The sequence below is a fragment of the Dipodomys merriami genome, unplaced genomic scaffold (assembly GCF_024711535.1).
Source record: "Dipodomys merriami isolate MVZ:Mamm:240054 unplaced genomic scaffold, mDipMer1.0.p SCAF_78, whole genome shotgun sequence".
Taxonomy (NCBI): domain Eukaryota; kingdom Metazoa; phylum Chordata; class Mammalia; order Rodentia; family Heteromyidae; genus Dipodomys; species Dipodomys merriami.
Window position 1 is genome coordinate 989600 of NW_027206379.1, and position 27421 is coordinate 1017020.

Genomic DNA, 27421 nt, shown 5'->3' on the forward strand with positions numbered 1-27421 from the left:
GTGTCAGTGGCTCATACCTGTAATCCTAGCTACTCAGGAGGCTGAGATCTGAGGATCTCAATTCAAAGCCAGCCAGGTCAGGAAAGTCTGTGAGACTCTTTACCTCCAATAATTCACCAGAAAACCGAAAGTGGCACTGTGGCTCAAGAAGTAGAGAGCTAGCCTTGTTCTAAAGAGCTTAGGGACAGCACCCAGGCCCAGAGTTCAATCCTCATGCCTGACCAAAAAAGAAAGAGGGGGGGGGGGGGAGAAAGAAAGAAAAAAAAGAGAGAAAGAAGAGAGAGAGAGAAAGAAAAAGAAAAAAATGAAAGAAAAGAAGAAAAGAAACACTCCAGGTGTTTGGGTAGCTAGGGTGCCAACACCAGGCCTCATTATGCAGCTTTTGTTCCTCAGGGTAGTCATCCTGCCATCACCTTCTAGAACTGTCCACCTCAAAGTGGTTAGGGGCAGTACTGATCCAGGGATGCAAAGAACCAGACCAGAAACGGGTTTGGAGAGACTTAGCCAGGCCAATAGATGTATCCTTCTGCCTTTTTGTAAACCAGTGTTTACCAAGTGCCGCCATGTCTCATACCATGTGCTAATTTGTGAGTGAACAAGACGGATGTGTGGGAAGAAACAATGAAAATGTTGGAAATATTAATGCTCTAGAGAAGGTGAAGTGCGCAGGGACTAATGAACCCCTTTGGAAGGGGGGGAGGGATCAAGGTGGGCCTCTCTGAGGAGGTATCATCTAATCTGAGCCTTAAATGACACCATCAGAGACGAAGGACAATCGTTTTGTCCTGATAATACGGTCAGCAGAATATGCCAGCCTTTTCATACGCAGGAGCACTGATCCCTTGTCCACAGAAGCGGCCTAAACGCCACAGCAAGGTGGAAGGCCGGAGGTGTGGGCCAGGGCGTAAAGCGCCTGCCAAGCAACTGCAAAGCCTGAGTTCAAACAAAAAAAAAAAAAGGACGATAGAGGAAAAAGAAAATAAAAATGGGTATCTCTGAAGGGAGGAAAGGGGAGGGGGTAACGACACATGAGCGATCAGGGATGGACCGTGGCAGCACCCACTTCAAACCGGTCTTCGTGAGGCCTGAAAGCCCCCAGCCAACGGCAAGGGCTCATTGAGCCCGACTCGCTCTGGACTCTGAGGGTCCGAGACTACGCGCTGCGCCTCAGTTTCCCCCGCTGTCCCCGCTGTCCTCGCTGTCGGCCGCACAGGGTGAGCTGCTTCCAGAGCATTCGCAGGCCAGAGCCTCCAGGCGTTTCGCAGAGCCGCGGAATCCCGAGCCCGAGCTCGGGTGGGTTACCCCGCGCCTGGGGCAAGCCGACGCCCCAGGTCCTCGGCGGCCCCGCCCTCTCCCGGTGCCCCGCCCCTCCCCCGGAGCAGGCCTGGCCTGCGCGCTCCTTTAAGGCAACCAGCGGCCCACTGGAGCGTGTTTCGCCCCCTCCGACACCGCCGAGGTAGTGGCTTCACCTTTAAGGCTGCGCGGGTGCTTCTGGGAAAGCCGGCGGGATGGAGGCAGCGGGACCCGCACACCGCGGCTGGTCGGGGTGAAGCGGGGCGGGAGCCCGAGCCGGAGCGGGAGCCGGGCCTGAGCAGCAGGCGCAGGTCGGCGCGGGCTGATTGGGTCGGGACAGGGGGTCAGGCCCTAGAGTGGGGAGGGGCCGCGGCTGGGCCGAGAGGAGGGGTCGTCGTGGGCGCGGCCTGTGAGGGGAGCGGGCCTGTGGGGAGGGGACGCGGGCGGGGGGCGGGGGGGCGCGCGGGGACGAGCTTGGCGTTTTCTGAGGAGGGGCTGCCGGACCCTGCCCCGGCCTATGGGAGGGGTCGTCGTGGGCGCGGCTTGGGTCCAGAAACCCGAGAGCCTCGCCCGGCTGCCCCGCGGGCGGGTCGGGGGGAGCTGCGGGGGGAGGGGGCCGCGGAGGCCGGCCCGGGGGGGAGGGGGCCGCGGAGGCCGGCCGGGGGGGAGGGGCTCTCGGGGCCGGAGGCGCCGCCGGGAGGGACCCCGGCGGCCCCGGGCCGCCCTTTGGTGTTCCGGGTCTCGCCTCCGGGAGTCCCTGGGAACCCCCGGACTGAACCACCTCAGCTGGCCAGAGCCGGGGGTCCCGGGCGGAATCTGGATCCAGCCTCGCCCGCCGCACCGCATTGCGTCTCCCTGGCCGAGACGAAGCTGGCGCGCCCCCTGTAGGCCGAGGGCTGGCACGGTGCGAGCTGCCGTCTGGGGGACCCGGGGACCCGGGCACCCTGGGGACAGGAGTCCGGGGACAGCCGGTGTTTACCTAATCTGGGTGGACGGCGGTGTGGCCCTAGGCCCGGCGCCCGCCTGCCCTCCCCTGCCTTCACAGGCGGCAGCCACTACCATGGCCACGATGGTGCTTCCGCGGGAGGAGAAGCTGAGCCAAGATGAAATCGTGTTGGGCACCAAGGCTGTCATCCAGGGACTGGAGACTCTACGCGGAGAGCATCGTGCCCTACTGGCTCCCCTGGCCTCTCATGAGGGAGGCGGCGGCGGCGGCGGCGGCGGCGGCGAGGCTGAGCCAGGCTCACAGGAGCGCTGCATCCTCCTGCGCCGCTCTCTGGAAGCCATCGAGCTGGGGCTGGGGGAGGCTCAGGTAGGTCAGTCTGGAGCACTGAGCTGGGAGGTCATCAGAGGAGTCCCGGTAACTGTATAGAAACAGGATCTGAGCTGGGAACCACCTAGCCCTTGGAAGCCCATGTTAGAGCCAAAATAAATACATTAAAGAAAAGAAGGCGTTTTGGAGGTTTCCCAGTTCTGCCCCAGGAGACCTGGAGCACTGGCACTCCCACACAGAGCTCCCGGCCCCACTGCCCCCCCCCCACTCCCCCTGCTCAACAGGAGACCAAATAGCCTCGAACAGGAAGGGCATTCTTAAAGAAATACTCCCCTACAACTCACTCATCCATTCATTCGTTAAACTAACTTATCAAATGTCTGCTATGTGCTAAGCAGTGTGTTCATGCTAGGGAAGCAGGATCCAACGAGATAAAGTGAGTGATAAACAAGATTCCTGCCCTCAACAGATGTGGTAATACACTTGTGTAATCTTAGCACTTGGGACAATGAGGCAGAACAAGAGTTTGATGCAGCCTAGGCTACACTGTGAAATGTTACCTTAAAGTCGGGGAGGTGGGGAGAGAAAAGATGCATATGGAAAGGTCCTGAGGTGGAAGTGAGCCACTAGAGCTTCATGGCACAGGGAAGAGGAACAGAAGGCAGGAACCAGTTCATGGGGTTTATTCTCAGGAAATTAGGTATCCTTTTCTGGAAGACTCTGAAACAGGAAGGTGACATAGTTGGTCTAACTTGGGTTTTAAAAGCTTCCTTTGTGAGATTTGGAGAATAAAGGTTAGTGAGTTACAGATGGAAGCAGGTAGTGAGTGGGGAAGCAGCCACTGCATGAATTCAGCTGAGAGATGGCAACTTGGACTAACTTGATAGCCATGAGTGGCAAGAAGGGAATCAGTTTCTAGGATGTTTTGGAGGTAGGCCCAGCAGAACCTGGGAATGAAGTAAGGAGAGAAAAGGAGGACAGCATAACTTCCCTGACTTGTGCTTTATGCAAAGTCAAGGATGAGAGAACTGAGTGGTCTAGTTTTGGGGCTGCAGGGACTATATGCAGAATGAGATACTAGGAGGACACTGGGCTGGAAAGAGTCCCCATGGAAAAAGCTTTGTTCTCAGATCTTGATAGAGCCACTGCCTGGGCACATTCTATCATTTAACACTAGTAGTTTTGAAAATACCTGTCACTTAAGATATTGGCTAATCAAGGGCTGGGAAGGTGGCTCAGTGGTAGAGCGCTTGCCTTGCATGCCTGAGGCCCTGGGTTTGATTCCTCAGCACCACATAAGCAAAAAGAAAAAAGCAGGAAGTGGCGCTGTGGCTCAAGTGGTAGAGTGCTAGCCTTGAGCTGAAGAGCTGAGGGACAGCGCCCAGGCCCAGAGTTCAGGCCTTACAACTGGACCCCCCAAAAAAAAATTTTTTAAAAAAGATATTGGCTAATCAACTAGAGATTGTAGAGTCCTAGACTGCTGGGCCTTTTGGAAGGCCACTACATTGCAGGTGTGGGGAACAGGACGACATGGAGCATGCTGACAGTGAAGCCCAGTGTATAATTGGAGAAGAACAAAGGGCATGACTAGAAAGAGGAAGAAATGACCCTGCAACCTGGATTCCATGTGTGGAGCCCATCCATGCCAAGGCTCTAAGACAAGAAGAGGTTGAAAGCTCAGGAGGGGAATCAGCAGTACAGAAGGCAGAGGATGCTGGATGCTAGGGTGTCTTTCAGTAGCCTTTTGCCCATGTATGGTTCTTAAGTAACTGCTAGCCCTATCTGGGTGGCATAATGGCTGTGGCTTCCCCAGGGGAGAGAGATTCTGGGAGCTCAGGGATCTCTTCACTCATGGCTCTCAGGTTAATCTAACCTGAGTTTGAGCTCTGGACTGTGGTCTGTTTGGGACCTGGTGGGGAGTCTTCCTTGAGGGTGGGAGAACTCGTAGGCCCAGCACCCCTTCCCAAGCAGGGCCAGGCCTGATTTCTCACTCGTCCCTGGAGGCCCAGGCCGGGGTTTCAGGCTGAGGGGTGGCCAGGGCTCTGATGTTCATCTGGCTGGTTGCACAGGTAATCCTGGCACTATCAAGCCACCTGGGGGCTGTGGAGTCAGAGAAGCAGAAGCTGCGGGCTCAGGTGCGGCGCCTGGTGCAAGAGAACCAGTGGCTACGTGAGGAGCTGGCGGGGACGCAGCAGAAGCTGCAGCGCAGTGAGCAGGCAGTGGCCCAGCTGGAGGAGGAGAAGCAGCACCTGCTGTTCATGAGCCAGATTCGCAAGCTGGATGAGGATGCTTCACCAAATGTGAGCCCACCCTAGCCAGAGGCCCGGGGTGGTAGGGAACACTTAATCCCACCTGGTCCATGGGTCATCTGTCACTTTTCTTGACACCCTGTCTTCCTTCCCAGGAGGAGAAGAGTGACGTCCCCAAAGACTCTCTGGACGACCTATTCCCCAACGAGGATGAGCAGAGCCCAGGTGCAGATGGACAGTTGGCTCTGGGTGGGGGAAAAGGGTTATATGAGTCCTGGACTTTGGGACCCAGAAGTTGCTTGTTTCCATTCACAATGTCGCAGCACATTAGAATGTAAAAGGCAGATCTTCCCTGTTACATCTCACACCCCTGATCTCTGCCAGGAGCTGACATCACGGTTCAGAGTGCTGGACCTGCTGCTAGCTCCTCTCTGGGCTGACTCTGAGGGGCAGGCTTGACCATTGCAATATAGGGCTGAGCCAGCAATACTTGCTTAACTTGTGTTGTTAAACACATATGGGAGTCCATCCCACAGGTGGGAAGCTGAGTCTTGGAGGTAAGGAACTTGCTTTTGGTACAGACAGCTTTTGGAACTGTGACTTGACCCACTCTCTATGGGGAAATCCAGACCTATAAACAGGGAAATAAGCATTATGGTTAGTGACTTGCTCAGGGCAAGCTGGCATGTGCCAACACTGTCCAGTGGAAAGATGATCTAATCTGCCCTTGGCCCTGTAGCCCCCAGCCCTGGAGGAGGGGATGTGGCAGCCCAGCACGGGGGCTATGAGATCCCAGCACGGCTTCGCACTCTGCACAACCTGGTGATCCAGTACGCCTCCCAGGGCCGCTACGAAGTGGCTGTTCCCCTCTGCAAGCAGGCGCTAGAAGACCTGGAGAAGACTTCAGGCCACGACCATCCTGATGTGGCCACCATGCTGAACATCTTGGCCCTGGTCTATCGGTGAGGATCCTCTGCCCACGTTTGAAGATCCTTCCTGGGCCCTGGGCTCCAAGATCAGTTGAGAGTGGAGAGAGAAGGGACTGGGATCTAGATAGAAATAGCTTCACACATGAGTATCAAAGGTGACATGTGAGGATGCCAGGGTCCTGAGAAGTCAGCGTGACTTTTCTAGGCACCCAGGCTTGAGCAGGGGCTTTGAAAAGTTGAGTTAGAACACAAGGTTGGAAAGGCTTTCTGTTGGCAGTGATGTGAGCCTGGGCACTGGGTACTCATTGTGCATGGCTTAGAACTATGGGCATGAGGTAGGACCTCAGCAGGTAGAGTAACCTACTCAATTTCCCTTGGGCTCTTGGAGGGTGAGCAGCTAGGTTACCCACATGAATCATCGCATATGCCCACTCATCAGTGGCTGAGGGGACTACTGTCCCCTGGAACTGGGCCTCAGGCTGAAGGGCATCTCTGAATATCTACTCCTAGGGACCAAAATAAATACAAGGAGGCAGCCCACCTGCTCAATGATGCTTTAGCCATCCGGGAGAAGACACTGGGCAAGGACCACCCAGCTGTGAGTAAAGGACTAGAGGATGGGAAAGATACCTTTACCCCCTAGTTGTGGCCTAAGTCAGGTGCCTTCCTTCTCCCACCCCGCAGGTGGCTGCAACATTGAACAACCTGGCCGTTCTATATGGCAAGCGGGGCAAATATAAGGAGGCAGAGCCGCTGTGCAAGCGGGCACTGGAGATCCGGGAGAAGGTGGGAACAGATAGGGCTGTGGGTGGGGCAAGCAGGGCATCCAGGCGACTCTGAACCCAGCCATTGACTCCTCCATCCCAGGTCCTAGGCAAGTTTCACCCAGATGTGGCCAAGCAGCTCAGCAACTTGGCTTTGCTGTGCCAGAACCAGGGCAAAGCCGAAGAGGTGGAATACTACTACCGGCGGGCCCTGGAGATCTATGCCACACGCCTTGGGCCCGATGACCCCAATGTGGCCAAGACCAAGAACAACCTGGTGCACTGCGGTGGGGCAGGAGGGAGGCTGGGCAGCGGGGAGGAAGGAGTAAGCTCAGCTCCCTGCATCCTGCTCACCCTCCTGGCTCTACCCCTCTAGGCTTCTTGCTACCTGAAACAGGGCAAATACCAGGATGCAGAGATCCTGTACAAGGAAATCCTCACCCGGGCTCATGAGAAGGAGTTTGGCTCTGTCAATGGTGAGTCCATGATCATCACATGCCTCCGGCATATCCAGCATGGGGCCCCTCCCCCATGAACACACAGCACTACCACAACCAAGCAGGCCCTCGTGCCTAGAATCTGGCTGGTGGCTCAGCTTCACATGTAACATGCCCTGACTGGCATGTATCTTGACAGCACACTCTAGGGGTCTCCTAGGAAACAGCCTTGTGGTCCTTGGTCATTTCCTCTTTTTTTTTTTTTTTTTTTTTTTTGGTCGGCCGTGGGGCTTGAACTCTGGGCCTGGGCGCTGCCCCTCAGCTCTTCAGCTCAAGGCGAGTGTTCTACCACTTGAGCTACAGCGCCACTTCCGGTTTTCTGGTGGTTTATTGGAGATAGGAGTCTCACGGTCTTTCCTGCCCGGGCTGGCTTTGAACCGCGATCCTCAGATCTCAGCCTCCTGAGTAGCTAGGATTACAGGCGTGAGCCACCAGCGCCCGGCTGGTCATTTCCTCTTGATCTCTCAGAACCTGGCCTGTCATGCAAGCCTCCTCAGAGTCCTGGGCTTACAGGCCTAAGGTGTGTAAGGCTCTGTATTTTGTCTGTGGTCCTACCCTATCTACAAACTACTCAATCTAGGCCTGTTCTCTGTGTGTCCAGAGGAGGGCCAATGATGTTTTAAGTCTGTTTCTTGTTCATTCAACAAAGCCCAACCCTGGTCCTTCCTGGGTGCTGCTGTGGCCAGCCTATTCTGAAGAAACAGGCTGGTGACATTGTCCTATCTCCTCCTCCAGGGGACAATAAACCCATCTGGATGCATGCAGAGGAACGGGAGGAGAGCAAGGTAATTCAGTGGGCAGGTGTTGGGGGAGGGTATGAGGCTGGGATATGTGGACGGGAGGGAGAGCTTCTCCCACCTCCCGCAACCATTATTTCCCCCAGGATAAGCGCCGGGACAGCGGCCCCTATGGGGAATACGGTAGCTGGTACAAGGCCTGTAAGGTTGACAGGTAAAGTCAGCAGACTGCTAGGGTAGATTGTTAATGGGGAAATGCATCTTCCCTGGGGAGGCTCAAGCTCCATACTCCATCATCTCACCCTTGGAACCTCTCCTCTGCCAACTCATTATTCAAGGCCCAGGTCACAGGCCACCTGTCCCAGGAGGGCTTTCTGCACTGGGAACAGCATGATGCTCTCCTGGGTCTCCCAGCTTTTGATCCTGTTGGCAACATCCCATGAGGGCCCAGATTTCCAGTCCTTTAGGGAGACCAGTGGGTCTAGCATACGCTGGGATATATACAAGGAAGGGGCTGGATTCTAGCTGGCTTGGTGGTTCCTCGGAGCCCAGGGTAGGCTGGCTGTTATGTAGTCCCTGGTTCTTGAGGAAACAGAGTTTGAGACCATCCTGACATCCATCCACAGCCCCACAGTCAACACCACCCTGCGCAGCTTGGGGGCCCTGTACCGGCGCCAGGGCAAGCTGGAGGCCGCACATACGTTGGAGGACTGTGCTAGCCGCAGCCGCAAGCAGGTGAGGCTTCGTGCCGGAGAGGTGGGCAGGGACCTGTGAGGCCCAGTATGTGTTCCAGTCAGGATCTGATGTTCTCTGACCCCTCCCCAGGGCCTGGACCCTGCCAGCCAGACCAAGGTGGTAGAACTGCTGAAGGATGGCAGTAGTGGGCGAGGAGACCGCCGGAGCAGCCGAGATGTGGCTGGAGGTTCAGGGCCTCGGTCTGAGTCGGACCCGGAGGAGGCGGGGCCTGCAGCTGAGTGGAGCGGGGTGAGTGTGAGGGCCAGGATGGGCCAGGGGCTAGTGTAGCCAGTGTGGCCTAGAGACAACCTTGCCACCCATAGGATGGCAGCGGCTCATTACGGCGCAGCGGCTCCTTTGGAAAGCTCCGGGATGCCCTAAGACGCAGCAGTGAGATGCTGGTGAAGAAGCTACAAGGGGGTGGTCCCCAGGAGCCCCCTAACCCCAGGTGAGCCCCATACCTAGGGTAAGCCTCTCCAGACCCAATGACCCCAGGCCATCTCTTAACCCAAGTGTATCCTTTTGGCCCCACGTGACCTCCCCACCTCTCTGGTCTACTCCCACCAAGTCTGTCCCCCTTCTCTGCTCTCCCTCCCCAGCCTTCCCCCACTCCCGCCCTATCCCACCACGGGCAGTGCTCAGACATTCTTTTCCCTTAGGATGAAGCGGGCCAGTTCCCTCAATTTCCTCAACAAGAGTGTGGAAGAGCCAGTCCAGGTAGGGGTTTGGGGTACATGGGACTAGGTAGCCCAGGCCCAGGCCCCGCCCCAGAGCCCTGGGACACACATCTACATATGTTGCTGCTCAGCTTCTGACATGTCTCATCATCCAGCAATGAGTCTGTCCCCATCCCAGTCTGCTTTGGGCCAGACAGCAGGGAGAAAGAAGAAGGGCCCACAACCCCTGCCCTGGGGTGGAATTATAATCTGTCAATGCCAACACAGTAACTGTGGAGGTGGCAGGAGTGAAGCCCAGCAGTGGCCTCCGGCCATTTCTGCCTCTGCCCAGTCCCTGGGATTCCCATTTGGCTTCCATGAGGGCCTTGCTGGGACTGAGGAAGGGAACACAGTTGCAGCAGCATGGAGCTGAGACTCCTGCCCCTCTGCCCACAGCCTGGAGGCACAGGTCTTTCTGACAGCCGCACCCTCAGCTCCAGCTCCATGGACCTCTCCCGACGAAGCTCCCTTGTGGGCTAATCCTGAAGGGGCAGCCAGAATCTACCCAGCACCCCCCGACCCCAGCCCTGCGCATGGGCCTGCTGCTTGTCCCACCGTCTCTCCCAAGGACCCGTTTTTTCTGTTCAATCTCAGGGTAACCCCTCCCTTGTCATCTCAGCCTGGGCCCTGGAGGCCGAGCCTGCCCGCTCCAGCTCTACCCCTTATTTATTCTTTCAGCAGGGCCCCCTCTTTCCTGATTGGGGGTCAGTGGTAGTGGCTGACTGGAGTCTCCCAAGATAGAGACTCCCCCTTCATGGCCTGCTTACCCCAGACCCCAGAGTCAAGAACACTAAGCATCTGCCCTCCGTCGACACTCCTGCCTCCCTTCCGGCCGTTGCTTCTGTATATAGAGAAATAAGTTATTGGCCGTGTCCCTTCCCTCAGTCCACGGTACTGTCCGGGCCTCCATTAGCCCCGTCCTTCCCCAGTGGTACCACCCAGGCCTTAATCACTCCCATTCCACGCGGTGGTATCTTCCAGGCTCGATATTCTCAGAGCGGCACCTCCCCAAAGGGTGCACCTGGCCTCTGAGAGATGTGCCCCACCCAGCCTGGTTCTGTGCCCTAGGACGGAGGGCCTTGGCCCGTCCCCGCCGGGCCCTGCGCTGCACCCCGGCCATATGCACTGCCCCTCCTGCCCAGGCACGGCCTGGCCCCGCCCAGGGCGCCATGTCCAGCCATCCCCACGCCTCCCATGCCCGCAGCTTCTCGCCAGGGCCAGCGACGGCCTCCAGTGGCAAGAGGGGCTGCCCCAGAGGTGGGGTGAGGCGGTCGCTCTCTATTTTCAGATGTTGCTGTAGAAATAAAGACGGTTTGAATCTGAGCCAGGCTGGTTTTGAAGCGGAGGCCCAAGGCCCCCAGCGTCTCCAGGTTGGGGTGGGGTTGCACCAAGTCCTGCCCCGCGATGCTGGAACCAGTTCTGTACCCCTGCCTGGGAAGTGTTTAGAGGCACCAGCAGTGCGGAATTTCTCCTAAAGCTTTCGCTTTTGGGGTTCAAGAGTGCGGCCTTTGATGAGCTCGGCCCCATAGTACAAGACCAGTTTAGTGGTGATAGCCTGGAGCTGCGGGTGACTTAAAGGTGCCCAGCACAGGAATAACCCTGGAGAAGTGAACTTTTACTGGTCCTGCTAATACACACGTCAGTGCTCACAACCTCGAGTCGACGGGGCAGGATGGCAGCCCTCTGTTCGAGGGAAGTGGAAAGTGCCGAGCCCGGGTCTCCGGGGCCGGGGTGGGAGCGCTCGGAGCGCAGTCCCTTCATCCGTTCTGAGATTGGACTACAGGCCCCAGAAGGCAGCGCGCCGCCAGCGTTCGGGCGCGTGACCGCTCGCGCTCCTCGGGCTGCGCCTGCGCAGGCGGGAGTAAGTTGGACACTCGAGAGAGACTACAAGTTCCGGGAGGCAGCGCGGCACGACCGAAGTCGAGAGTGTTTACGCCTGCGCGATGCGGGAGGGGCGTCTAAGGCGGAGCGGCCACCATCTTGGAACGGGAGGCGGAGCAGAGCTGACTGGGAGCCACCGAGCGGGCCGCCGCCGCCGCCATGAACCCCGAATAGTGAGTGAGCCCCGCCCGCGCCGTCCGGCGCAGCCTCGATCCCGAGTGCGGGGCTGCACGCTTACTGGGATTGTCTGGCCTGGGTCAGAACTGCGCGGCGCCCCCCCCACATCCGGGTCTCTCTTCCGCTGACTCCCCCCTCACATCCGGGTTCTGCCCCTCCTCCTGGGGGGTCCTCAGGACCCCAGCTCGACACCCCTACTCCTGGCGCCCGGGGCCTACAGGCGGCAACCCCGAAGGGCAGCACTTGAAGCCCGAGATACTGGTCTAGTAGGCCTCGGTCGGGCCACCAGCAGCTCCACTCTCCCCAGGCCTCAGTTTCCCCCGCTGCTTGTCCCACGAACCCGGTGATTTAGAGCCTCTCAACAGTTTCTGGTTTCGAGTTAAGACTCAGGCACTTTCGGTTGGGTCGTGAACTTCTCTGCCCTTGCTTTTCTTCTGGACACAGTTCTCTGAACTGGCAGGGTCTGGCACAGACCCTCAAAGACCCCAGGAATCCCTTGGTTCGCATCCCCTGCAGGTCCTCTTCTCCAGGGCTGCCGCCTTGCCCTTGCCTGGGTCGCTCTTCTCTCCGGCGGTCTGTCCTTTCCTGCCCTCTTACCTTCACTCAGGCCTCCAGCGCCACCTTCTCACCCTTTTCCCTCCGCTGTCACATTGCCAGAGAACTTTAGGTGAATGTAGAATTTGCTTTCCCCACGCAGGACGATTCTGTGCTCCTCAAATGCTTCACTTCTTGGTAGCTCGCTGCGGGTTATGGCCCTCATCTCATGCCTTGCATTTCTACTTTTCCCCAAGTATCAGTTGCCTTCTTCCTCTTCTGCCACTTCCTTTTTCTTCTCCAGCTCCACACCTCAGATTCCCTTGGAGAAGAGTGAACCTCAGCAGGATTGGAAGGGGAAATAAAGGAAGCAGTAGGCTCTTAGAGTTTTCAGCCGGGTAACACGGCAGGTCACTTCCCTTCTCTTAACTCCTGGTTTCCTCATTAGTTGGAAATCATAACATTGCCTTCATCGAACTGTTGTGAGGGTTTAATGTGAGGATGCATTTGAAGTACAGCTCAGTATTAAGTGCTATTATTGCCACACATGGATTGCCCCTGGTTGGTGATTTTATAACAAGCTCTTCAGGTAGATTTTTCTCTAGGTAGTTTTGGGCTGGGCCCTAGAATCCATTTCTGGGCCTTCCCCTACACACACCACAAGGCAGAGTGTGGCTTTCCAAAATAACACCTCCTGAATAGAATCGTGGAATCTTACCAGGAAGCAGGGAAGGATATCCGGTTTTGCTACCTCATTGATTGTGACTCTGGGCAAGTCAGTTCCCTCTCTGTGCCTCAGTTTCCTTCTCCATAGAGTGGGAATGCACACTCGGCAGACTGAGGACCCTGTGGGCTAGCTTGTTGCAAGTGAGGGGCTCCACCCTCTCTTTTCAGGTCTGGTGGATGTGGTGAGCACCAAACCAAAGCATGACTCAGTGTGGGGGGATGCTGTAGTGGTAACCCCAAGATGATGAGGTGGGCTCCCTCCCTTCCTTTATATTTTCCCATCCTCTCTTTCCAGTGACTACCTGTTTAAGCTGCTTTTGATTGGTGACTCGGGTGTAGGCAAGTCATGCCTGCTCCTTCGGTTTGCTGTGAGTAAGAAGCCCCTTCCCTGTACCATCCTTCTGAGGTCTTGGCTTGCTGCTGGGAGGGAGAAAGGTGTCCCTGGGGGCATAGTAGGTACAAGACCTGGGGACGAAGCAGGAGGTTTCAGGTCCTGCCAGAACAAGGGTACAGGGCTGGCAAGTTGGGGTGCTCAGAGCTGGGCCTTGAGGGTTAGGAGCCCATCTAGGGCAGGAGGCTGGGGGTGGGGGGAGAGGCTTTCCAAATGGGCCTTAGGCCCGTTCATTCAGGCCACTTCACTGGCGCCAAACTTTCAGGATGATACATACACAGAGAGCTACATCAGCACCATCGGGGTGGACTTCAAGATCCGAACCATTGAGCTGGATGGCAAAACCATCAAACTTCAGATTGTGAGTGTGGCTTTCCTCTAGATGTTGAGACAGAAATATGTGCATTGAGAAGATGGGGCTTATATTGGGCTGACCTGCCCCTCTCCATACTGTCTTGTAGTGGGACACAGCTGGTCAGGAACGGTTCCGGACCATCACTTCTAGCTACTACCGGGGAGCTCATGGCATCATCGTGGTGTATGACGTCACTGACCAGGTATTACTGAACTTCTCCTCTCCATCTTTGCCTCTTCAACCTTGAAGGGTGGTTGTTGTTGTAATTGTTGTTGTTGTAGTTGTTGTTGTACCAGTACTGGGGCTTAAACTCCAGGCCTAGTGGTCTCACTCAGCATTTTTCGCTCAGGGCTTGTGTTCTACCACTTGAACCACCTCTCCACTTCCAGCTTTTTGGTGGTTAATTGGAGATAAGAGTCTGAATGATTTGTCTAGGCTGGCTTCAAACTTCCATTCTCGGATCTCAATCTCCTGACTAGCTACCATTATAGGTATGAGCCCACAGTATACGGATAACATTAGGGGATTTTGTTTGTTTGTGCAGATACTAGAGTTTGGACTCAGGACCTGGGCTCTGTCTTGTAGCTTTTTTGCTCAAGACTAGTGCTCAACTGCTTGAATCACAGCTTCTAGTTTTTTTGATGGTTAATTGGAGAAAAGTTCCCAGGCCCTGAGTTCAAGCCCCAGGACCAGCTCAAAATAAATAAATAAGTCTCACAGACTTCCTGCCCTGGCTGCCCTGTGATCCTCAGCTTTCAGACTCTGGAGTAGAAAGAATTACAGATATGAGCCACCAACACCTTGTTAAGCTTAGGTTTTGCTGCTTGCTTCTTTTTGTGCTTTCCATCTTTTCCCTGCTTCCTGGAAAGGAGACTGTACTCTGACTCATTCTACAAGGAAAACAGTCACAGAAATGGAGCTTTCTGAGGCCCTGATGAAGGGTCTTGGCAGAACCAAGCCTTACGCCTCCCCTCCCTGCATCTCATTCCGGTTCTGTACCTTCTAGGCACTGTGTTGTTGTTGTTGTTGTTTGTTTATTTTTTTGTTTTTGGGGGGGGTCCAGTCATGGGGCCTGAACTCTGGGCCTGGGTGCTGTCCCTTAGCTCCTCAGCTCAAGGCTAACACTCTACCACTTGAGCCACAGCACCACTTCCGGCTTTTTTCTTTTTGCTTATGTGGTGCTGAGGAATCGAACCCAGGGCCTCATGCATGCAAGGCAAGCACTCTACCACTGAGCCACTTTCCCAGCCCCTAAGCGCTGTGTTTTGTTGGGCTTTAGTTAGAGGTTAACCTGTGTGTGAGGGCTGTGGCTTCCTGTGTGAAGACATTGAAGGGAGCAAGCAACTAGAAGGCGTTAGACAAGAAAGTAAGGGAGCACTGAGCCCTGTGTGAGCAGAGGTCCAGCACCCCATGTTCACTGCAGTGTCTTCAATCACATGTTCCTGGCAGTAGTGGCATCAGAAACCATCCTTCCAGGGGCTGGGAAGGTGGCTCAGTGGTAGAACGCTTGCCTTGCATGCATGAGGCCCTGAGTTCGATTCCTCAGCACCACATAAGCAAAAAGAAAAAAGGTGAAGTGGTGCTGTGGCTCAAGTGGTAGAGCACTAGCCTTGAGCTGAAGAGCTGAGGGACAGCGCCCAGGCCGAGTTCAGGCCCCCGACCGGACCCAAAAAAAAACAACATCAGAAAAGAAACCATCCTTCCAGTCAGGCGCCGGTGACTCACGCCTGTCATCCTAGCTACTCAGGAGGCTGAGATCTAGGGTCATGGTTCAAAGCCAGCCTAGCAGGAAAGCCCGTGGGACTCCTATCTCCAGTAAACCACCAGAAAACCAGAAGTGGTGCAGTGGCTCAAGTGGTAGAGTGCTAGCCTTAAGCTGAAGAGCTCAGGAACAGTGCCCAGGCCCAGAGTTCAAGACCCAGACTGACCAAAAAACAAAAACCATGAAACCATTCTTCCGTATTTTAAGCTTGCAGACTTCATAATGTTTGCCTTTCTTTCTTCTTTTTTTTTTTTTTGTGGTCGTGGTGGTCGCGGTGGTACTGGGGTTTGAATTTATGGCCTCACACTTGCTAGGCAGGCAACCTACTGCTGAGCTGCCCTCTGCCAGCCCCAGCACCACCCTTTTTTTTGTGCCAGCCCTATGGCCTGAACTCAGGACCTGGGTTCTGTCACTGAGCTTTTTTTTGCTCAATGCTAGTCCTCTACACTTGAGCCACAGCTCCACTTTTGGAGTCTCACAGACTTTCCTATCTGAGCTGGCTTTGAGCTGCAATCCTCAGATCTCAGCTTCCTAAGTAGCTAGGATTATAGGCATGAGCTACAGGTGCCCAGCTTGCCTGGCCCCAGCCCTTCCTCCCCCCACATCTACCCTGTTGTGGTCTGGTGCCCTGCTGGTGGTCATAGAACTTGAACTCAGGTCCTAGGGTACTGTCCTGGAGCTCTTTTTTGCTCAAGGCTAGCACTCTACCCGAGACACAGCTCTGCTTCCACTTTTCTGGTAGACAATTGGAGATAAGTGTCTCATGGACTTTCCTGCCTGGGCTGGCTTTAAACAGCCAAACTTAGTTCTCAGCCTCCTGAATAATTAGAATTACAGGTATGAGCCATCAGCATCTACGTATGTCTTCATAATCTTAACCCGTACCTGTGCTTCCTAGATCAAAAACTTGAAGAGGTGTTATGTAATGTCTCTCCATCAGGAATGGCCAGAGTTAGAGCCCAGTGTTCCTGGCTTTAATCAACTCCTTCTCTGCCCTTGGACACCTCCCCTGAGCTTCAGACCATCTGCAGAACTCAGCTGTTCCCAGCCTGGGCTCACCATCTCTCCCCACATTGTTTCCTACATCCTTATCTTTGTAATGTCATCCCTATGGGCCTGACCAGAAACTTTCCTTCCCATCAGCCTCAAGGCCCCTTTATTCTGTCCCATCATCTCAAATCTGTCCCCTCATAATAGCAGTGATGAGGATAATAGTAGCTCTTGCTAATTAAGCACTTGTTTTGAGACGGGCCTGCATTCATTCTCTTGCACAAACAAAAACCCTGCCAGAGGTGCTGCTTTATATAATAGAGAAAACTAAAACTCAGAGGGGTCAGGTGACATGCCTAAAGTTACACAGTAATTGACTGAGCCTGGGTTCTACCCAGCAGAGCCTGACTCCAAGCCTGTTTGCTTCCCGGCCACATTCTCTTTTTTTTTGGGGGGGGGGGGGTCGTGGGGCCTGAACTCTGGGCCTGGGCGCTGTCCCTCAGCTCTTCAGCTCAAGGCTAGTGCTCTACCACTTGAGCCACAGCGCCACTTCCAGCTTTTTTCTTTTTGCTTATGTGGTGCTGAGGAATCGAACCCAGGGCCTCATGCATGCAAGGCAAATGCTCTACCACTGAGCCACCTTCCCAGCCTCCCCCCCCCCGCCACATTCTCTAGCACAGATCTAGATTATTCTAACCATCTCCCAGTTGGTCGCCATTTTCTTGCTGGTCTGCTTTCATACTGTGCCCAGAAAAATCTTTCCAGACCACAAGTGTTAGTCTGCTGTTCATCGTCAGAGAACCGCTGCTCTTCCGGTCTTAGCCAAGCTGAGATCCTTTGAGTTCTGGCCTTCCCACCTCAGGGTCTGCAGCAGCCCCCTTTTCCCACTCCCCACTCCTCTTGCTTGCCAGCTATCTCCTCCCCTGCTACCAGTCCTGGCCCTCCCTGGCTTCTAACCATCTTACTGTAGAGTGTGTTTTGCTCTGTTCCTCAACTGCTCCCTGAATGCCTTGGGGCAGGCCCTGGTTTGAGTTCCCCGTTTTGCACCCAGCACAGAGCCCGGCTTGGGGCACGACAGGAAGTATACATTAGAGCCCAGTGTGCCTCAGAGAAGGAAAAGCAGCTGGAGCTTGAGTGCCGGCCTTTGTCTGGGATGTCGAGCTGCTGGCAGCATCTGTGCCCCATTGAGGAGACGGTTGGTGCCAGAAGTAGAATGAATGTTCAGCTCTGTGCCTGGGACGCCCATTTCCTAACGGTCGCTGTGAAGACCCTCTTCCTCCCATGGGACTTAAAGGGATGGCGTGGCAGGGAGTTCAGCCTAGCCTGGGTGAAGCCTTCAATTCAGTCCTAGCATTGAACAAAACAAAAACCTCAGGGCTGGGAAGGTGGCTCAGTGGTAGAGTGCTTGCCTTGCATGCATGAAGCCCTGAGTTCGATTCCTCAGCACCACATAAGCGGAAAAAGCCGGAAGTGGCACTGTGGCCCAAGTGGTAGAGTGCTAGCCTTGAACTGAATAACTCAGGGACAGCACCCAGGCCCAGAGTTCAAGTCCCACAACCAACAAGGAAAAAAAAGACCCTCAAAACCCTTAAATGGATGTAAGACCACTGTGGGGCTTGGTAATTCTCACTGACCTGCATGTCCTCTGCCTTTTTCCCCTTTTGTCTGCCCTTCGCCTGATGTCTTATATGTGGTTAGGCCCTAGACTTAGGTTCCAGGAAGGACAGCAGCAGCACTGGATACCCTGTAGGCTTAGGCAGCTGTGTAATGTTGGGGCTGCTGGCCGGCAGCTGGGCTATGCTGAGCATTTTTTTTATTTTTTTGGTGCCAGTCCTATGGCTTGAACTTGGAGCCTGGGCTCTGTCCCTGAGCTTTTGTATCAAGGCTAGTGTTCTACCACTTGAGCCACAGCTCTACTTCTGGCTTTTTTGGTGGTTAATTGGAGATAGTCTTGTGGGCTTTCCTGCCTGGGCTGGTTTAGAATTATGACCCTTAGATCTGAGCCTCCTGAGTAACTGGGATTATAGACATGCACCATCAGTGCCTGGCTTGATCTTTTGTCTTGATTTTGGTTTAGTTTTGTGCCGGTACTGATCTTGAACTCAGGGACTGGGCTCTGTTGTTTAGCTTGTGTGTGTGTGTGTGTTTGTCAGTTGTGGGGCTTGAACTCAAGGCATGGGCCCTGTCCCTGAGCTTTTTTGCACAAGACTAATGCTTTACCACTTAAGCTATAGCATCACTTCCACGTTTTTTGGTGGTTAATTAGAGATAAGTGTCTCATAGACCCTCCTGCCCAGGATGGCTTCCAATTGTGATCCTCAGATCTCAGCCTCTTGAGTAGCTAGAATTACAGGCATGGGCCACAAGCACCTAGCTCCCTTAGCTTTTTTGTTCAAGGCTGATACTTTACCACTTGAACCACAGCTCTAACTTTTGGCATTTTGATGGTAAAAGACAAGAGTCTGATAGACTTTCTTTGCCTGGGCTGGCTTTGAACCATGATTCTTAGATCTCAGCCTCCTGAGTAGCTAGGATTACAGGCATGAGCCATGGTACCCAACTTTGGGGGCTAGGTTTCTTTGATCCCGTAAGGAGAAAAGGCTAAAGGCGAGGAGGTTTCCTCAGGTCTCCGAGCTCAGTGCCTCTCCCTCAAAGGAGAGGCCTGTTCTTTGAGGCCCTGGGGAGGGGATGGGGGGACTAAAGTTGGAAGCTCAGTAACTCCGGACTCTGGGCCCTCCAGGAATCCTACGCCAATGTGAAGCAGTGGCTGCAGGAGATAGACCGCTATGCCAGCGAGAATGTCAATAAGCTCCTGGTGGGCAACAAGAGCGACCTCACCACCAAGAAGGTTGTGGATAACACCACAGCCAAGGTGAGCAGGCTTGTCCAGGCTGAGGGGCTGGGTGGGGGCAGGGGCTGTATCCCTCATCTTCCTCTCTCTCCCTCTTTCTCCTCTCCCTTGGGCAGGAGTTTGCAGACTCTCTGGGCATCCCCTTCCTGGAGACAAGTGCCAAGAATGCCACCAACGTGGAGCAGGCGTTCATGACCATGGCTGCTGAGATCAAAAAGCGGATGGGGCCAGGGGCGGCCTCCGGGGGTGAACGGCCCAACCTCAAGATCGACAGCACCCCTGTGAAACCAGCTAGCGGTGGCTGTTGCTAGGAGGGGCCCTTGGGATGGGACAGGAGGGAATGCCTTCTCCAGATGATGCCCCTAGAGGGCGCAGGAGATGCCTCTCCCTCTCCTGGGGCATTTGAGTCTGTGGCTTTGGGGCGTCCTGGGCTCCCCATCTCCCTTTGGCCCATCTGCCTGCTGCCCTGAGCCCCGGTTCTGTCAGGGCCCCCAAGGGAGAACATACAGGACCTGTGGCTGGGGTAGGCACGGGGGGCTGCTCTGCTGCTGCCTCTAGGTACCTTGAAAAGATGCTCCTCCACGCACCTTCCTTTGGAATGAGGGCTCCACTGTCTGTCTCCCCACCTCTATGTATGCTGCACTGGGTTTCTCTCCTTCCTCCCCTCTCCCTTTCCCAGGAGCTGAGGGCCTGCCTGGCCTTTGCCGCCCCTGGCTGCATTCAGTGGCCACGGTGTCCAGGAGCCCAAACCCAGGGTCCTGGGCCAGACCTCAGGATGGGCATGGTGGCTGAGGGGCCCCAGCAGCCCAGCCTTTCCCCAGCCTCCCGCCCCCTCCCACACTCACAGCCTGAGCCGTCCAGCTGCGGTGGGGTCTGAGCACAGCCAGGTAGGTGGGCGGGCAGCCTGGCTGGGCCTGTGTCTCCGTCACACAGGGAGCCTGCTCCTGCCTCCCCCTGCCCTGCCAGAGCCAGGCCCGTGCGAGGCCTGCCCACCGTGCCCCTTTGTCCCCAAGGCAGGCGGAGGCGGAAGGCCCACCGTGCCAGAGGCCTGGCACCAGCCTTAACCCTCACTTTGCCAGCATCGCCCTTTCCCTGAGGCAGCGCCTCTGGCTTATTCCTTCATCCTGAGAGCCTAGGGCCAGAGCCGCCTCTCCACCGCTACTTCTCTGGGGGAGTGGGGCTGCCTCCCAGCATTGGGGGTGTCTCTGCCATCTCTTCCTGCCCAGGATCCCGGCCTCTGCCCTTCAGCACAGCTGCTTCTTGCAGAAAACCAACCGTTGGTCTCTAAGAAGCCATGTCCCTCAGTGCTGTCTCTTGCCTGTCCCCCCACGCCTGCCCTGTCCTCCCCTCCAGCTTGTATTTAAATCCCCCGGGGCTGCCCCTGAGGGGCCCCTTCTCCCCTCTGGTGTCATGTCAGGCATTTTGCAAGGAAAAGCCACTTGGGGAAAGACGGAAAAGGATTAAAAATAATAAATTTCCACTGGCCCTTGGACGAGCCAAGGGTTTTTGCAAGGAAGTGTGCTGGCCGAGTGTGGTCTGTGGTCCGGGTCTGTCTTTGGGGGGGGAGGGGACCGGACACCACGCACGGGGGTCCTGGCTTGGGCTGTGTCCCGAAGTTGCAGGTGAAAGCCCTTGACCCACATACCGGGCCGGGGAGCGGGAGGCCTGCGCGATGGCGCGTCCCCCAGGGCCCAGCACGGATCTGTCAGAGGGAGGCGGGCACGCGGCCATCAGCGAGAACCCGGGGAGCCGCTGCCAGCACCCCCGGGCCCGGCGCAGGGCACGCGCTTGGCAGGAGCCCGCGAGGCCCTCGGACCTGGCCGTCTCAGCTCCCGTGGCCTCCAGCCAGGTGCCCTGACCGCGGCGGCGCCCGCCGGGCCTCACACCTACAGCCGCCGCCAAGTGGGCGCGGTGTGCGGGCCCGGCCGGACCAAGCGGCGGCCAGCTTGCGTGACGGGTCCAGGTCCACGTGTCCCGAAACTGGGCTTGACGGGGGCGGGGGGCGGGCAGCGCAGGGCCGGGCCGACCCGACAGGCGGCGGGGCGCGGGGCGCACAGAGCCCCAGCCCCGCCCGAGGCCGCTGCGCGCAGCCCCGCCCCCGGCTCCGCCCCGCCGGCTTCGCGGGCTGGAGAGCGAGGGAGCCGCGGGCGAGGGATCGCAGGATGTGCGATCGGGGCCCGGGCAGCCGGCAGCGGACGCGCCCCCCGAGCTCCCCGGCCCGCGCCCCGCGCCCCCCACGGCCCCGCGGCCCCGGTCCCGGCCGGGCCGCCCGCGTCTCCCGAGTCTTGCGGGTCATGTCCGACCGGCCCTGAACGCGGGCCGGGGGGCGTCCCCTTGCGCCCGGACCCCGCGCTGGCGCCCCCCGGGCCGCCGCCAGGCGCGGGGGCCATGGCGTTCACCTTCGCCGCGTTCTGCTACATGCTCACCCTGGTGCTGTGCGCCTCCCTCATCTTCTTTGTCATCTGGCACGTAAGGCTGGGCTCGGGCTGGGGGCGGGGTGGGGGACCAGGGGGCCCACGGGGCAGGAGGGGGCCGGGCCGAGGGGTCTCAGAGCCCCGGGGATACTTGGAGCCTCCACCCCGCCATCCCCTACCCGTGGCCTTTTGTTCGCCCCCATTCACACCCCCTGTAGTCGGCTTCCTTTGCCGGGCCCCCCTTCCTTCCCCGCCCCCGCCTGTCTGTGGGTATGTCAATAGGTCCCTGAACCCCCACTTCTGCCCATTCAGTCGTGGGGTGCAGGGTGGAATTCTGGAATTATTGCTCCTTCTCTTGCTCTCCCCAATCCAGCCGCCCCCGTCTGTCGGTCGGGCAGTCTGTCTGTCTGTCTGCTGCCAACCCCCCCCCCCTTTGTGGGTTTTTCCAGCCAGAGTGATGGTGCCGGTTGCTATAGCAACTGCATCTGTTTACAGGACCCGCACATCTCAGAGCCATTAACCCTTTCCCTGTCCAGCCCCCTTCCTGACCAAGCAAGGAAGGGCTCTAAAGCACCATCAGAAACCTGGACCCCATGTGCTTGCTCACTTTGGATACAACCCCCAGGTTTCCTCTCCACTTTGCCGCTTCCCTCCGCTCCTGCCCCCACATCCTCTTTGTCTTGAGCATCCCCCTCCCCCCCCAGGTCTGCCCTCACCCTAGCCTAGCCTCACACCTGCTTTGGAATGCCCCTGGCTCGCCTCCTCCTGGGTACCCCCCCCTCCCCCCCCCCCCCCCCGCTAGAGAGGGTTCCTTTCCCTCCTGAGCCCTCTCCTCAAAAGCCTCCTCTTCCTGCCCCCCTTCACTGCACTATGGAGAAGTACCGGCCTTCTTTGGGGACAGCTCTCCCCTCCCCTCTGAGGCTGCTGCCCCACCAGATGCCCACCAGGCCTCTGCCGCTGCTGTCAGCCTCTGCGCACACCTGCACTCACCTCTGATCCTCCATGCCCTTTGGAGGGGCCTCCTACCTAGCTCCAAGCTCTCTCCCTGTCCCCCTTCCTTCCTTCCTTCTTTCCTTCCTTCCTTCCTCTTTCCTTCTCTCGGTACTTCTCTCTTTTCCCGGAACTTGCTCCCTCTGCTCTTTGCGTCTCCAGAACTCTCCCCATGTCTCTGCCAGTCCCCCGTTCTCTTTAACCAGAATGGGATTCCTTTCCGCTCTGCTGCACCCCTACTGTGTGCGGAGCAAGCCCCTGCAGGCACCTCCAAATGGTACACCCCATCTTCAGCCCCATCATTCCCTGCCATGCTTCTCTCTGGGTCTTATTTCTCCCCCTTGCTTGTCTTTCCCTTCTCCCTTCCCCACAGTTTCATGCTGAGCTCTCCGAGTCCTGGGCCTGGGACAGACCTGCAGGGCAGGAGCAGGAAGGCTTCTATCATAGGAATGAAAGGAACTTGGAGGGGGGTGGGGGAGCAGCACAGGTCAGACAACACAGGCCAAGCAGCTCCTGGAATTCCAGAAGCAGCCTCCACATACAGTTTTCTGAGGGGGAGTCCCTGGCATCGGGATTCTCAAAGAAGCCCTCCATTAAACAGCTGCATGGACACAGGCTCTGGGTGGCAGCAGGAATCAAGGAGTCGTAAGGAAGGGACTCAGCCCCGCGGATTGCCAGGCTAAGCAGAAGGCCTATGCTTTGGAGTAACACCTGTGTTCATTCAGCAACTACGGGGCACCTACTATGTGTGTGAGGGCCTGTGGAGGGCCTACTACATGAGGCATTGGGCTTGCTCAGCCTTCTTTGGCCGGGTGATCTTAGCAAGGCATTGTTACCAAGCTTGCTTCTTCACCCAGGGGGCTTACAGACTGTGATTTCCAGAGTGAGTCGGCTTGGGGGGGGGGCAGGGGGGTAGGGATAGGAGATGTGATCCTTCCCTTCAAGGACGGGGCGGGGGGTGGGGGGCAGTGCACATGTGCCATCCCAAACCTGAGTCTAGACCCCACTGGTCGCTAGGCAACCCTGGTAGTGAATGATGCGTGTCAGCTGTCACTGTGGGGGATTGTTTGTTCCGGGGGGAGGGGGGCGCTGAGTCAGCGCCAGGCAGCCTGGGGGGTGGGAGGCCCGACACCCGCTTGCACGCTGGTGGTGCCAGCGCACGCTGGTGGTGCCAGCTCGGGGGCAGACAGACGGCACCCTTCCGCTCCCTGCTGGACCCTGTTGCTGTGCCTAGCAGGCAGGCAGCTGCCCAGATCAATGAGGAGTTGGGGGAGGGGCTCCAGATGGCCCCAGCTCCCTCCAGGAAGCCCATGTTCTTTCCCTCCGAGCCGTCTGGGGTCCGGGATGCTTGGGGGTGGGGGGCCTGCTGCCTCATCCTAGGGCTGGAGCTGAAGGGGAGGACCCCAGCAGGCTCCTCTTCTATTCCACCTCCTCCAGGTCATTTGCTAGCTCCTCCCCTGCCCTTGGTCAACCCTTTCATTGGCCCCTCAAACACCTGCTTCTTCAGGGACCCCCCCCCACCTGTGAGGACACTGTCCTCCAGACACGCACAATGGGGGCACCTTGGGCACCTCTGCCTTCACCTCTCTACCAAGTATGCCCCTTTGGAGCCTGGCTTGAGAGTTCTAGACTACATCTGCTACCGCCCTCCTCACTCAACCACCATGAACTCCTCCCCGGACTCTCCTGCAGTCCTCCACTATGCTAGCCTGCGTATGACAAAGCAGTTAGTACCCCTAACTGAGGGCTACAGTCCTGCTTACCACTAAGTTTTCGGCCTCTATCTCAGCTTGCTCATCTGCAAAACAGAAATGAAAATAACCCAGGCGCCCGTGGCTCACACCTGTAATTCTAGCTACTTCTAGAGGCTGGGATCTGAAAATCATGGTTCAAAGCCAGTCCAGACAGGAAATTCCATGAAACTCGTCTCTAATTAACCAGCAAAAGGCCAGAAATGGAGCTGAAACGAAAGTGGTAGAGCACCGGCCTTAAGGTGAAAAAGTTAAGGGACAGCATCTAGGTCCCGAGCTCAAGCCCCAGTACTGGCACAGGCACACACATACAAAAGAAATGAAACTAATACTAGCAATTAAGTCCTTAGGTTGTTGCAAGCATCCATGAACTTCATTAAGCCCACTGGGTGGGTGTCTTCCTTCGTCTGCCACCTTAAAAGAGGCTAAGACTTGACCTAACAAACGCTGCCTTGCCGTCTCACAGCTCCCAATGGCTCCCCATTATTATTTTTGTCAGCATGGGGCTTGAACTCAGGGCCTGGGTGCTGTGCTGTTCCCTGAGCTCTTTTTTGCTCAAGGCTAGCTAGAGCTCTACCACTATGAGTCACAGCTCACATCCAGTTCTCTGGGAGTTAATTAGAGGTAAGAGTCTCATGAACTTTTCCTGCCCAGGCTGGCTTTGATCCATGATCCTCAAATCTCAGCCTCCTGAGTAGCTAGGATTACAGGCGTGAGCCACCGGTGCTCAGCTTCCCATTACTTTTGTGTTAAAGTCTAAGCATTGGGTCTGGCTTCAGAGGGAATCCATGTGAAGTCTGCTGGTATTGCCACCCCACCTTGAGTTGTCTTTCCCAGTCTCCTCACAACCAAACTCCATGAACGCACAGCTTCCTGAATGTTCTTTCAATCCTTGTGCCTTTGTATCTGCTGTTCCTACTGCTTAGACTAATTTTCTTCCATTGTTCACCAAACACCTACTCAAAGTCAGTTTGAACCCTTCCACCCCGGAAAGGGGTCTGCCTGTACCCCACAGCCCCGATCACCTGGAATGTAGTTCTGAGTTCTCCTCCCCCAATCCTGACAGGAAATATGTCCCCAGCCTCTAGGGAGGTAAGTCTCCAGTACTCAGCACAGGGCCCAGTGGAGAGGAGACCGTGTCTTGGGCTGTGTAGGAAATTAATAGAGCAGACATGGTCCAAAACTAGGCAGTAGGACGTAAGATTCCATTCTAGACTGTTGAGTGACCTTGGCCCAGGCTCTGCCCCTCCCTGGGCTTCATTTTTTCCACTTTGCAACAAGCTCCATTTGACCCCACATATAAAGGACTGGTACTGGAAGCCATCGGCTCCTACTCCCACCCTGATGGGTATACACCCCTTCCCCAGATCATAGCCTTTGATGAACTGCGGACCGACTTCAAGAACCCCATCGACCAGGGGAACCCAGCGCGGGCAGTAAGTGATACATGTGCTGTGCAGAGGTGTGTCCGTCCGTCTGTCTTTTCATCTGTGGCGGGAAGGGTGGGAATGGGGTTGAGGAAGGCAGGGGGGTGGTTTGCCATGTGGGGGACTGATGGCCCAGCCCCTTACCCTCTGTCCCCGCCCCCAGTAAACACCTGGCTCGGGCTCTGGGCTTGGGTTCCTCCTGATGGGGCGGCCGTTGCCAGGCTCTGGGCCGTTGCCATAGAGACGCGGGTGAAGGCCCCTCCATGGCGACGGTCGTCATGGGGACAGCGCGGCTGCTTCCCTGCAGAGAATGCTCTGGCGCCCCCTGGCGGCTACACGGGGGCGGTGGAGGTGCCCAGCGCCTGGTCCTCCGCCACTCCCATCATGGCCCTTTCCTTCCCCCACAGCGCGAGCGTTTAAAAAACATCGAACGCATCTGCTGCCTCCTGAGGAAGGTCAGTGTGAGGGAGGGGGGCAAGAGGCTCTCAGCCGGCGCTGCCCCCACACCGTGGACCACAGCCTCTTCTTTGGGGACTGTTTGATCCACCCTGCCACCTGGGACGTCATGGGAGGCCAGAGGCCTTTCAGTCCCGAGTTCCTGCTGGGCTGGTCACCGCCCCCATCCCCACCCCGACCCCCAAATCCCAGTTCCCCTCTGCCATTGAAGCCTTGGTCTGCCCTGGCCCCTGACCGCTGACTTTTCCCCCTCATTCCCCCCAGCTGGTGGTCCCAGAATACTCCATCCATGGCCTCTTCTGTCTGATGTTTCTGTGTGCAGCAGAGTGGGTGACCCTAGGCCTCAACATCCCCCTCCTCTTCTACCACCTCTGGAGGTGAGGGCAGCAGATGCTTGGGGAGACAGATGGAGGTGGGGGGCAGGATGAAGGCCAGGCCGCAGAGGCCTGCGGGCACTCAGGCCTTCTCCCCGCCCTCCAGGTACTTCCACCGTCCCGCGGATGGCTCTGAGGTCATGTATGATGCGGTCTCCATCATGAATGCTGACATCCTCAACTACTGCCAGAAGGAGTCCTGGTGCAAACTCGCCTTCTACCTGCTCTCCTTCTTCTATTACCTGTACAGGTGAGGCTCCAGCCTCCAGCCAGGCCAGGGGTGTCTCAATCCCTGGAGGACTGAGGACGGCCAGGGTGTGGGTGGGAGGCTGGCCGCGCTTGCGGGCTCAGGCTCACTGCCTTGTCTTTCCACAGTATGGTTTATACATTGGTGAGTTTCTAAGGGGGAAGCCGGCCAGGGAGCGAGCCCAGAACGGACCGGACGCCTGTGCACCCCCAGCCCTGCCCCTGGCCACAGAGGCCTCAGCCCCGGGGACTGAGGGGCACTGGTGCCTCCAGCTTCCCCATTCCCCAAACTGCTGCTGCGGGGACCCCCCCGCCTTCAGATCCTTTCCCCTCAGACTAGGGCCAGGCGGAGCTCTAAACAGGGGCAGGGGCTTCTCTGCCAGCCCTCATTCAGGCATGGCAGTCAGTCCTGGAAGGAGTGGGACTTCCGGCCTTGTTCATTTCAGGGGAAACTTGGGCTCTGCCACCGAAGCGGAGCTTGACCCTGGAAATTCTGGGCTGCCCCTACCTATCAACCCCTCCCCTGAGGCTCTCCCTACCGGTGGGGGAGCATCTGCACTGGGAATGAGCAGGCTCAACAGGGGGCAGCCCCACCCCTAGTCTGCCCTCCCCCCTCCCCCCCAGGCTCTCTCTAGCTCCTTGTCTCTACTTGCCCCAACCCCAACCCACCCTGTCTCTTGGACCCATTTTCTATGTTGCCTGGAGGAGTCCGGCACCCCTTCCCCGGCCATTTGTGACAAAATATGAATAAACTACTGCAAACACATGGGCCCAGCTCTGTGGGGGGCAGCTGGACAAAAATGTGGGTGAGACAGGAGACTGTGGAGGGAAGAGCCCAAGCTAAACCCCTAGCATAGCCGCCCTGTCTGCCCAGGTTGCCTTATAAGTTGGCAAGTCTCTGAG

At 56.9% G+C, this 27421-nt stretch overlaps 3 protein-coding genes across 4 annotated transcripts; all 3 read left to right on the forward strand.

Annotated features, from left to right (window-relative positions):
- The first annotated feature begins 1486 nt into the window (after positions 1–1486).
- LOC138818732 (kinesin light chain 2) lies at positions 1487–10516 on the forward strand. 2 transcript variants are annotated; one of them, XM_070009805.1, is made up of 16 exons: positions 1487–1604; positions 2304–2605; positions 4636–4866; positions 4971–5040; positions 5555–5777; positions 6255–6342; positions 6429–6530; positions 6612–6785; positions 6885–6984; positions 7741–7790; positions 7889–7956; positions 8369–8477; positions 8568–8726; positions 8801–8925; positions 9137–9194; positions 9590–10516. In XM_070009805.1, exons 2-16 carry the CDS (start codon positions 2354–2356, stop codon positions 9671–9673), a joined length of 1893 nt encoding a protein of 630 aa, XP_069865906.1. In that variant the 5' UTR covers positions 1487–1604; positions 2304–2353; the 3' UTR covers positions 9674–10516. The 2 variants fall into 2 exon arrangements, with proteins under 2 accessions (XP_069865906.1, XP_069865907.1); XM_070009806.1 differs by having other exon boundaries at positions 2339–2605.
- A 616-nt stretch (positions 10517–11132) lies between these two features.
- LOC138818791 (ras-related protein Rab-1B) lies at positions 11133–20376 on the forward strand. The gene is made up of 6 exons (XM_070009909.1): positions 11133–11247; positions 12807–12879; positions 13168–13263; positions 13364–13459; positions 18750–18881; positions 18977–20376. Exons 1-6 carry the CDS (start codon positions 11234–11236, stop codon positions 19169–19171), a joined length of 606 nt encoding a protein of 201 aa, XP_069866010.1. The 5' UTR covers positions 11133–11233; the 3' UTR covers positions 19172–20376.
- Positions 20377–20973: 597 nt separating this feature from the next.
- On the forward strand, positions 20974–27282 carry LOC138818557 (protein cornichon homolog 2). Its single transcript, XM_070009451.1, has 6 exons — positions 20974–21329; positions 25383–25451; positions 25850–25897; positions 26163–26275; positions 26379–26522; positions 26648–27282. The coding sequence occupies exons 1-6, from the start codon at positions 21249–21251 to the stop codon at positions 26673–26675; spliced, it is 483 nt and encodes a 160-aa protein (XP_069865552.1). The 5' UTR covers positions 20974–21248; the 3' UTR covers positions 26676–27282.
- Positions 27283–27421: the final 139 nt, after the last annotated feature.

Coding starts and splice junctions, on each gene's coding strand:
- LOC138818557 (XM_070009451.1), top strand. CDS start 21,249: ATGGCGTTCACCTTCGCCGCGTTCTGCTACATGCTCACCCTGGTGCTG. Junction 25,898..26,162: donor TCTGCTGCCTCCTGAGGAAG/GTCAGTGTGAGG, acceptor CATTCCCCCCAG/CTGGTGGTCCCAGAATACTC. Junction 26,523..26,647: donor TTCTTCTATTACCTGTACAG/GTGAGGCTCCAG, acceptor GTCTTTCCACAG/TATGGTTTATACATTGGTGA.
- LOC138818732 (XM_070009805.1), top strand. CDS start 2,354: ATGGCCACGATGGTGCTTCCGCGGGAGGAGAAGCTGAGCCAAGATGAA. Junction 4,867..4,970: donor ATGAGGATGCTTCACCAAAT/GTGAGCCCACCC, acceptor CTTCCTTCCCAG/GAGGAGAAGAGTGACGTCCC. Junction 6,531..6,611: donor CACTGGAGATCCGGGAGAAG/GTGGGAACAGAT, acceptor CCTCCATCCCAG/GTCCTAGGCAAGTTTCACCC.
- LOC138818791 (XM_070009909.1), top strand. Junction 12,880..13,167: donor GCCTGCTCCTTCGGTTTGCT/GTGAGTAAGAAG, acceptor CCAAACTTTCAG/GATGATACATACACAGAGAG. Junction 13,264..13,363: donor AAACCATCAAACTTCAGATT/GTGAGTGTGGCT, acceptor ACTGTCTTGTAG/TGGGACACAGCTGGTCAGGA.